The 11,319-nt window shown below is 42.6% G+C and overlaps 1 protein-coding gene across 1 annotated transcript; it reads left to right on the top strand.

The window, feature by feature from the left end:
* The first annotated feature begins 1,204 nt into the window (after positions 1 to 1,204).
* Positions 1,205 to 9,601, top strand: RGS16 (regulator of G protein signaling 16). The gene is made up of 5 exons (XM_090049112.1): positions 1,205 to 1,336; positions 2,878 to 2,976; positions 3,758 to 3,819; positions 4,579 to 4,745; positions 5,053 to 9,601. Exons 1-5 carry the CDS (start codon positions 1,293 to 1,295, stop codon positions 5,251 to 5,253), a joined length of 573 nt encoding a protein of 190 aa, XP_089905238.1. The 5' UTR covers positions 1,205 to 1,292; the 3' UTR covers positions 5,254 to 9,601.
* Positions 9,602 to 11,319: the final 1,718 nt, after the last annotated feature.

The raw sequence follows: 11,319 nt of genomic DNA, 5'->3' as shown, positions 1-11,319 counted from the left end.
GGGCTGATTGCATGATAAATGTCACTTCTGTCAGTGCCCCTGGTTATTTTTTCTCTCCCTCCTTCTGCACTTTTCTTCTTCTCTCCTACATTACTACATGCATAGCATATCATTACGTGCAGAGCATAGTCAAAAAGGCTGTGACTGGCCCCATGTAGGCCACAAACTAAATAATCTGTGTCATAGGATCTCATTACACTATACCCGGCCTTCCAACCCTATAGTCTTACAATACAGATGAGGCCAGATACTGTATGAATATTTTCACAGCTCAGACCTACAGCAGTAGTATAACTAAACTGGAGTGACTAGGATAGCCACCCTAGTTGCTGACTTACGGAGGAAGCAGAAAAATGACAGCTGCCACCCTGCCCACTGGCCACACTACTGGCACCAGTACCCTGGAGGTGCCACTGACACCATTGCTGCTCTAGGTACCAAGCTGCTGTGTTATGCCACTGATCTGCAGTAACATTTGCATGCACGGATGAAACATTTGCATGCTACCTTTTCCCTAGCTTCAACATATGAGAAATTCTGAGCCATTTAGTATGCTTCAGTTGCTTTGCCCTGCTCTGAAGATAAGATATGTTAACTAGGTTTGTGGTTGCTTAGCATTGCTAGTGTGGTGCAAAGTTGCTAGAACTTGCTGGTGAAGGTGACCCTTCTTTAAACCATGATGATAAAAGTGTTTTTTGTGGTATCCTCGTAATATGCCTCCAGCTGTAGTGTAGACAGGACTTAAGAGGTCTTCAGCCATCAGTACTAAACTGATTAACTGCTACACCCTTCTTTTACCATTTATCAAATGGGCTGTTTTATTTGAAGAAAAAAGACCTGTTTTTCCTACTGCCCTAACTGCATATCCCTCTCACTTAAGGCCAGTGAGTATAGGGGCAGCCAAAATGCTTCTAATGTGGACATGGCAGGCATAGTTCACAGGTGTGTATTAGTCTGCTTTTCCTCTTATGTGGGATCTGATTGTGACTCTGTTGTTCCTGGACAGCTCAGCCTCTCTCCATCATCCCCCTTTTAACGAACACAAAAGCAACTTACCTAAACCATTACACTTTCCTATTCCTGGCAGAACAGCTTTTGGTTGGCTACAGGCTGGAATTGTTTGGCTAACCCCCTCTCCTCCCTCCCACTTCCCCTGCAATATAAAGCACAGCCCCTATGCTGAGTTTCCAGACTATAGCACAGGGCTACAGTACCAGGTGCTGCTACAGCTGCTTGTTGCTATCTATTCCAGTGATAAGGACTAAACCTGTTGCCAGCTGCCACTTTTCAGCATGTGTCGCGGTTTAGCTGCACTTCCCTTCACTTGCTTTGAAAGGTAAGACACTCTTAACACTGGGACACTTGAGACTCTTGTATGTGGAAAAGAAACGCTAGGGTTTGTGCTGAAAGTGACTGTGTTTGTAAAGCCAGGGCTTAAACTGTATTTAAAACAGAACTAAGAATGGTTCAATGAAAATAATTTTGTTATCATGATATACCAAAGAGGAGGGGAATGAAGAGGTGAAATATAAAGGGGGGCATATGAAGGGGTAGGGCTGTTCTTGTATTTTTGTAATGTACAAGCTTCTTCTTGCTATTATCTTCCTAAACCAACTACCTTTGGCGTGACAGTAGAAGGGCTGTTTCTTTGAAAATGTAAAATGACATGCTGATTTTTTCCTTTAAATGTGGATGCAATGTCCTGGGAGATGTTGGGAGACTTATGTGACAATTAACTGCTTGTGTTCATGACAATTCTTCAAGCAGCTGTATCAGTATACAAATACCACTTGATCTGTACATCTTCTCCTAGAGAGAGAAAAGACAATCCAGCACTGAGATCTCTGTAGTGTTGCAGAATGAAGACTGCACTGGCAGGGAGGTGCCTCTAGTGTCTCAGAGATGCTGTAGTAGGCAGTTGTCTCTGCGCTATCGCAGGAATTCTGCAGCAGGCAGCTGCGTCAAAACTGTCGCAGAAACACATTGGTATTGAGATGGTTCAATAGCATTGCAGAGGGATTGTGACATGGGGCTCTGTGTGTAGTGTCACAGGGATGATGGGTCACAGAGCTGTCTGTACAACTGTGCAGGCACAATAGCAGGGAACTCTCTTTGCATTTAGAGACAGAGTGGTATGGAGTTATGTATACTGTCACAGGAATGTGATGGTATGAAACTATCTCAGTTAGTGTTGCCGCAACCCCACATCAGAGAGATTTTTCTATGCTGCTGCTAAGCAGAAAGTGATGTCTGTATTTCCCAATACTTCAGATCAGAAGGAAAACAACTGTAAGGATAAGAGGGTCAAGGAGCAGAGATGGGCTAGTACACTATTCAAGAGACACCATGAGAGAGAATGCTAGAGGGGTAGAAAGATGTCTAGGTTTGGCAAATGGTTGCCTCTCTGCTCCACATGAGATGGCAAAAACCTCAATATATCCATGAGGTATTTGTGTGTGATACATGAGAAACATATAGAAATATGCATGAACTCCCCATATGTCTGGAAAGGCTTTTGATGGATGCTGGGATAGAGCTGTAGAAGTGGGAGAAAAGTTTTTTGAGAGATTGAATTTACAAATAGGAATGCAATAGCTACCGCTAGAGATGACATTGGGAAAAAATGATGTCTATAAGCTATAAGGGCTGTGACCCCACTGGGGTCAAGGGAATGGCAACAGCCTCAGTCACCTGGTGTGTCCTTAACTCCATCCAGGCATAAAGCAAGAGGTAGCTCTCTTTCAGGATACTGTAGTCATGCTAGGGAGTTTGTCCAAACCTCTGGCCTTTGTTTGATGAGCACACACCTCTGCCACCTAGTGGCCAGTGTTTCCTTTTTGTATTGGTTCAATTTGCAGCTTCTCTTCTGTCTTTCAGAGCCAAAGAATTCAAGACTCGCTTAAGGCTCCTGCTTCATAAAACAGAGCTGGGACATGAGCTGAGCTCCAGCAAGCCTCTGTGGGGCACCAATATGAGGTAAGCCAATTAAATCACTCCCAACTGTAACTGGATGGGTTTAAGAAAGAGAGAGCAGCAGAGCATGGGAACATGAAGGAGTTGTACAGGTCCCAAAGGACTGCCCTGGGATGGGATCATGTCCACACCCTCCTCTTCATCTGTGGGAGGAAGGTCAATACATCCAGAGAACTCACAGACCTCAACCCACTTGCCTCCCACCCCTAAAAAAAATAATGCTTGGGGGCAATATTCCTTACTCCACTCCATTAGTCCTAAAACCATACCGGGCAACAGGAACCCTGGTATGAGGATCAGAGTGTGCTGTGTCAGTCCTCAGCTAGACACCAGTGTGGGCTTGACCATTTATTGGAGTCCCAAACCAGCTGCTGTATTCTCTGTGACCCACAGAAAAATGTAGTCCTTACTAAAAGGAGGAGCTTTCCTTTCCTACTTGAAGGGAAAAGCTCTCTTTGCCCAAGCTAGCAGGAGTTCTGCTGAGCTTGTACTGGAGTTGGTTCTTCTGTATACTTTGTATAGAAGAAGAACAACTGGCATAGCTAAAGTATGGAACTGAGATCTGGCAAGTCATCTGGGAAAATGAGAGACAGGGAGAAAGAAAGAGAGAAAGGAAAGAGAAGAGCCCACAGCTAATGATAGTACTGGGTCTCTTTAGTTTTCTACAGAGTGCCACAATCAGTGGCCTCTGTTCTGGAACTTTATCCTTGAGTATTTGAGCAGGGTGGACGTGTATTAGAATTTGTTTAAATAAAGTATGGTTTCCTTTCCTTTTCCTTTCCAGATACTCCTCAGAAGAGGTACTAGGATGGAAACAATCTTTTGACCAGCTGCTGAAGAGTAAAAGTGAGTATGTATCTGCTGTATTAGACCATGTAGAGCAAATGCACTTGGTGAGCTGGAGAGTAGACAAATGACTGACTTTTGGGGTTAGATTCAGGGTAATAGGTAGCATCCCCTCATTCACAGGTTACAACAGAAGCCAGCTACACATTTAGGAATCATATCCTTCCTCTTTCTAAGAGCAGTATTTGGAAGTGAGGAGGCTAAAGGGATAGAAACTGCCTGAAAAACCAAGCAAAAATCAAGCAGGATGTCTTCCCTGCCAATTTGGGTTCCAGTGCTGCACATACACTTCTGCACGTCTTTTGTAGCTTTTTCTTTGTAGATCTCAGCCAAGAAAAAGGAGAGAGAAGATCCCCAATTCAGACCTACTCAAATATTTGTTGAGGGCAGGATCTGTCCATAAGAAGAATTGGCTAGCATTTCCAAAGCCACAGGGAATATACTTAGAAGAAATATTACAGAAAGGCCAAATATATAAACCATGCTACATATTCCTTCCATCCTTGTCTGTGGGAAAGTGGTTAATTGGAGCCCAGGAGCCAATTAACAAGATCTTAGAAGGCTGGAATTTGTCCAGATGAAAGTGAAACCTTTTTTATGTCGTGGTCTAAACTCCCAGAGAGAGACCTTTTCAGCAGTGCTAAACCACTTAATAAGCAGGATGTACTTCACTATCTGGCAGGCTTCCTTGTCTTCCAAAGCTGTTGCCTTTCCTCCTTTTCTCCCACCCCTCAATCTGATTCTCTTCCTCTTCCATAGATGGGTTGTCTGCATTCTACACCTTCCTGAAGACAGAGTTCAGTGAGGAGAATCTGGAGTTTTGGCTGGCTTGTGAAGACTACAAAAAGACCCGGTCAAAATCTAAATTGGCATCCAAGGCGAACAGGATCTTTGAAGAGTTTATTCAAAATGAAGCACCCAGAGAGGTGAGAATTATACTTGGTTCTGCATTTTATGACACCTATAATAAATTAATAGGTACTTTATTGGCTTAGCACACCTTTGTGATGTCAAAAGACTTCCCCTGATCAAACAGTGGGAAAATAAGTTAATTCCCATCCCTGATGCATTCAGTTTCTCTGAAAGACACCTTCTGTACTTCAAGTGATGTCCCAGAATTAAAAGAAATAATAATAAAATGTATTAGTACATATGTAAAAATCATTTCCTTCTCCATTTGGGAATGCTGATATACCAAATTAACATGCTTGTGTATCCTGTCCTTCTTCACAGGTAAATATTGACCATGAAACCAGAGAGCTAACTCGGAAAAACTTGACAGGTGCTACCTCTGCTTGCTTTGATGAAGCTCAGGCAAAAACCCGCACCTTAATGGAGAAGGACTCCTACCCCCGGTTCCTGAAATCCACCTCTTACAGGAAAATGACTGAACAGGCCAGCAGCCATGGCACCAGCAAGCAGTCACACACCTGATCGAACTCACCCACACTGCCACAAATGGTGTGTGAGGGAAGATCTACATGGTGGAATGGAGGTACAGCAGAAGAGGCAGGAGCCTGAGAAACAGCCAGATGGGCACAAAGAACTTCTAGCAGTGGAGGTGTAGCTGAAGTCTTGGGATTTTATCCTTATCAGGATCCCCAGGACCTCCAGCACTTCCATGTACCTCCATGGTACAGGTCCTCTTCCACTGCTGCCATGGGAGACTGTGAAATAGAAACTGTTGGGGGAAAGAAATGGGTGGACAGTTACTAATATGCAGACAAGTGCTCCAGTGACAGAAATTGAATGGAGGCAGGTGTTAAACAAGAGGCTTGCATTAAAGACTGAGAAAGACAGAAAGGCTGGATTTGAGTGGCAGGCTCCAGTGAAAATAGGGCAGACTGAATTCCCCTTGAAACTGTCCACCACCTAGTGCTGAAATGTGTGCATGTATGAATGTATATATTATTATTTATATGCATGAGTCAGAGCCTTAGGTTGCTCTCAGGACCCTGCCTCTGCCTTTACACAAACCACAGTTAACTACAACTGTACATAGAACACAGGAGTTTGTAATTTCTACAAAGTCAGAGCCAACAAGCCACTCTTGTCTGCATGCTCTTTCACCAGCTGGATTATTCAGAATGTAACATCATAAGGATGCAAAGGCAACTTTGCATCTTTTGCCAAAAGAATCCTGCAACTTCCTTGTTCTGATCAAGTGAGATTTCAGGTTCTTTTCTGCTTTTTTTCTGTGCATGCACTAAAGTTGAAGTTTTACATCTCCTTCCAATAGGACATCTGCAAAGCATAGACATTTCTTCCTTATTATATCAATGTGAACTTATGTTTTTTGCCCTTAGATTGCTAAGTACAATCTTGGGTCACATGCCCCACTTTTTTCCTACAATTATTGACAGAAGTTCACAGATGTGCCTACCAAATTACAAAGCACAATGAATAAGCCATTCCTTGGAGAAGTTCATTACAAATTAAACTGAGCTTACTCTAGATAACGAAGTATTTAGAAAATATAGTGATGGGTGCTACATAAAAACCCTAAGAAAGAGGGCAGTGGATAAATTATAGAATGAGTGATAGGAATGATTCTACCTTGACAAGGCAGAGGGTTGGACCAGATGACCTCCTGAGGTCCCTTCTTGTTTCATGCATAGATATCTGTGCAATAATATAGGGACTCCATTTGGACTGCATTAACATGTGTATTATTTTAAGTGCACACTGTATGCAGTACCATTGCTTGCAAGGATGAGGTGCACTGTGTGCTCTGAACTCTTGTGAAATTCCCCAAGTACATGGAGCTTTCTGGTGTCCCCAGGCATATGGAGCTTCCTCCAAATCATCTCCCCTACAACTCTTGGTCCAACCTACAGAGAACCTGCAGGTAGTTGTATCTTTCCTTCTAATAAGTCAAACAAAAACAAATTAAAAAAGAAAAGATAAAAAAAGACATTTGTATGGCTGAGCGTGTGATAATCTTTGATTATCTGGGGCCAGAGGTTGTCTGCACATAGCTAACCCTCTATGGGGATATGGCGTTTACCATCAGTCCAATATGCTACCTTCTAAGTCTCAAAGTCATTCAAATATGATGGTCATTAAACCAGTCTGCCATTCCTTGTTTGGCATGCTGCTCCAGGGAAAGAATTTAGTTCTCTTCTGTTCTGGCCTTTCTGTCAGTGATTGTCTTTGCTGCATCTGCCCTCTGGTCAACTGATGGTTGTGGTCCAGAGTCATCTGTGTGCTGGTTTCTTGTCACTGCATACAGATTATTTGATATTACTGCACTGCAACCGTTCATGGTTTCTTCTCAACTGCTGACTTTCACTGATAAATATTTCATAGGACCTTGGCCCAACAATAACTTGGACAGTGGCCTTTTGCTATTGTTTTGTGTAGCTCCTGGAGAGCTGAACCCAGATAGTCTCCTCTATATAGAAAGGCCTCTAGTTTCTGATTCCTCTATTGTGATATGCTGCCCTGTCTTAACATTTTCTTAGTAGCCTGTGTGTTGTCTTCTTTCCCTCCATCTGCTTTCTGAGGCCTCACATTGTAGCTGTAGGTGCTTTGCTGAGTTGTAATACCTCAAGACTGGTGCCTCACTAATGAGTTTTCATTTGGATGGCAGCAATTTGTTTATTTATTTTCAGTGCAATTTACTCAGGGCTGCTGCAAAAAGGTACATTGTGTGCTCTGGGCTGTTGCAAAATTCTCTGAGTACATGGAGCTTCCTGGTGACACCCTTCAAATCATTCCCCTTAAAAATGATTGTTCCAGCCTGCAGGAACCTACAGGTTTTTACAGTGGACAGATAAAACTACAGAACCGTAGATTAGGAAAACAAGGCAGAGGGTTGAATGAGATGACCTCCCAAATGCCCTTCTAACCCTATTTTTCTATGATTCTAGTGCAATTAAAGGCATAAGCACAACAGTGGAAGCAGTTAAATTTCTACTCAGTCAGGGCCGGGTTTTGAGAGGGCATGGGAAAAGGGAGAGGGAGGAGGCTAGCTGAATGTATTGTACATTGAGAAAACTGGAAATTATGTTAAAATGGAATAAAGTGCTTATTCTTCCAGCTTGTGCCAATTCCCTTCTCAGCAAAATGGGGCTATTCAGTTAGCATCAGGAAAACAGCTTCCAGAAAGCAGAACACATTACGTGTTGTTTTTAACCATTTGTACTTTCATTTGCAAAGTGTGCCCTTAGGTGAGTGCCTATGTAGGAGTGCCTATCTTTATGTCTTTTTCAAATCTAGACAGTTCCCTTGGACCATGCCTCCTTCATTGTGCCTCTGCTTTGGGTGCTATGAAAGGAGCCCTACAGAAAATAGAAATTAGGCAGAGAAGGGTTTGCCCTTCCCTCAAAAAGCTTGCAGATATTGTGTTGCCTCTACCTGAACCTATGGAGACTTTCTTGACTTAAATGTGGAAAAGGAAATACTAAAATTGCCTTTGGTTTTAAATTTGGGACTTGCATCCCCTCCCTGTTTGGAATTGATCTGCAGTCATAGTACTTTAAAGGAAGCAGAATATGAAGAAGGTTACTGGACTTGGTGAGCCATGAAAAATAGAGTTCTATGTGCAGTGAGACTGAACATAAAGTCCTGGGACAGTCATAAGGTCCTAAAAGTGGTTGTAAGAACAAATTTTGCCGGCAGCTGCTGGGCATGGCTTGTCTATGGGGGTTTATATATTTCACTTGCTCAGAATTTTGGAAAAGATGTCCATCATCCCATGGTGATCATTACATATTGACCAGCCCTTCAGCTCAATAAGAGTCAGGCTTTAAGGCTGCAGTTCCATTAGAAGGTGGTACAACCTCTTTTCAACAGTGGTGGAACTATACTGGTGCTAGCTAGGGCTGTGCGAAGCTTCAGGTGCTGATTCAATTGGGAGGAAATTTGGCCCAATTCGGTGGCTAAATCTCTAAATTTGAATTGAATCAGGGGACCAATTAAAAGGTCTGAATCTATTTGAAGCTCTCTGAATCTTCAGAAAAGATTCAGAGAGCTTCGATGATTCGGACAGTCCCTGCCAACTGCAGCAGGGTGCTAGAGCCAGACTCAGAGCTGATAAGTAGGGGGAGGCGAGGACTGGAGGAGGGGGGAGGGGACTATGGGGGACCCCAGCCTTCCCCCCCTGCCCCCATCAGCACCTGGTGAGCCAGGGCTTTTTTTTTTCAAAGTGCCGGGAGCTGGGGCAGCAGCAGCCAGATCTCCAAATCAGATTCAGCCGAATCGATTCAGAACAGCGATTCGAATCAGTGACTCAAATCTCTGTCCCCAGAATTGGCCAAATCCAAATCCAAAGCGATTACAAGCCACTTCGCACAGGCCTAGTGCTAGCCAAAATACAAATGCTAGTGTATTTTGGGCTCTAATGTTTTCAGCACTGTCATGGAAAACCTGCCTTGAACAAAGCTTCCTAATGAGACTGTAGCACAGTATTTTACATGTTAGAGATTATTCATAGAGACCAATTCCTGAGATATTAAGTCAGTGACTACTCATTCCTTACCTAGACAACCTCTTTTTGACTCCCATGAGCACTTCCCTATGTAAGCACATAGGATTTGCTCTAGGAAGACTAGTTTATCATTCTTCTTTTGAGCAGAGGCATGGGAAATCTCAACAAGAACTAGCAGCTAGACTTCTATGTCCCTTGCCTCGCCTTCCATCCCTGTTCTACCTTGGGTTCTGTGGGTTCTGACTGCATTCTCAGGAGATCCTAATATTTATTATTTATTTCTTAAAAATAAAATCATCCTCATAATAGCATTGAAGTGAATGATACACAAAATTTTCATTTCATGGCTAAAACAATGTCATTATTATTACTTGAAAATAAAAGGATTTAAAAAGGTTTGGCTGCTTCATGATTTTCTTTGCATTTAAATGACAATTTGGGGCCATTTGTAATGGAAAACACACAGCATCAGTTGCCCATTTGATCACATCACCCACTGCTTTCAGGACACTCATTACTGTTTTATAATATTTAGTTTAAAGAAAGAAGCAGAAGAACACAAGAAATAGGAATTTGGGAGGGGGGAGAAGAGATGGGAAGCTTTCATGTGATGGCTGCCTTGTTTAAGGGAAATAATCTGGTCCAAAGACTAGGAATGTAACATGATCACTGATAATAATAGCTAGTCCTCTTGCAGCCCTTTTCATGCTCAGAACGACTTACAAACATTTACAACTCACAGCACCTTCATGAGATTGATCAGATGCTGTTCCTATCTTATGGGAGCGCCAAAGCAGGAGAACTTAAGACAACGAATGAATGTCACAGGAAGCTGGTCCCAAAAGACAACTCAGGATGCCCTGGCTCCTGATTCTTTACTAGCACCATCGGACCAAAAAGCTTTCTTTACAAGCAACTGGTCTTGAACATCTTCCATTGTTTCTACAGAACAATTGTACACTTATCTGCAAAGTGACTGACTCCAGCATCTCTCCAAGAGATCCATTGTGAAGTATGATCAATCCTCAGTAGTATAACTAGGGTGGAGGAACTGGGACAGCTGTCATAGGTACCAACTTAGGGAAGGGGTGCGAGAAAATAACCTGCTGCCACTGCAGCCACACAAGTACTTTTGTGGCATGGGTAGCATCCAAAAGTCCCTACTGCCCCCCATGTGTCGTAGCTGCCACAGATACCTTCCTGTGTTGGTACGCCTTTACCAATCCTTCCCATTTCTAATTCTCTGCAGCTGCCAGGTGGTCATTTGACAAACAGATTTCTTTTTTTACATTTCCCATTTTCTTCTTTAATATTTTGTCAAATGCAGTTTTCCTGCATGAGTCAGATGAATTGAATACACTGCATTTTAGATACAGGCACAATTTTAGTACATTAAAAGGAAGCCCAAGAAATACTCATTAGGTTAAGGAGCAAGGAAAATGTCAATCAAGGAGAGGGAGTTTCAATAAAATAGTACTGGGGCTGACAAGAAATATTTGGCATCTGTTTAAAATTAAAGCTCATTAGAAGTTAACTTAAAACTGACTTATTTTAGGAAAATTTTAAAACGATCAAAATATACAAATAACCACAGAAGAAAATGAAATATTGCAGAGGACATTGAAATGTCTTCAAGACCCTGAAGAAAATCTCCAAGGATTAGGGAATGATACCAGGCTCAACCCTGTTCTCAGTGGGCATGTCTACATGAGACATTTACTGTGGAGTTGCCTAATTAGCACTGCAGTAAACATCTCAGGATCTACATATGCAGTACATACGCAGTGCTATTAGGCTGCAGGAAACTAATTAACTCCACTGAAGGTTAGTACTTGTAAATACAAGTACTATCCTGCAGCAGAGTTTTTTATTCTGCAGCAACACACGCCTAGATGGTGATGGGGCTCCCTGGGGCATGAGGGTACTTCAGTGCAGAGCTTCCTGCTACCTAGCCCCACACTGGTGCACCCTTTTGTTAGAAATGCACAGTAAATGGAGTATTGTTAGAATATTGTTAGAAATGGAGTGTTGTTAGAACTGCACAGTTTGCATCTCGTACCTGATATGAA

Source organism: Crocodylus siamensis, chromosome 5 (genome assembly GCF_052110815.1).
Source record: "Crocodylus siamensis isolate JL-2025a chromosome 5, ASM5211081v1, whole genome shotgun sequence".
Lineage (NCBI taxonomy): Eukaryota > Metazoa > Chordata > Crocodylia > Crocodylidae > Crocodylus > Crocodylus siamensis.
The sequence above is the reverse complement of the archived record's forward strand: the minus strand, read 5'-3'. Positions and strand labels throughout refer to the sequence as shown.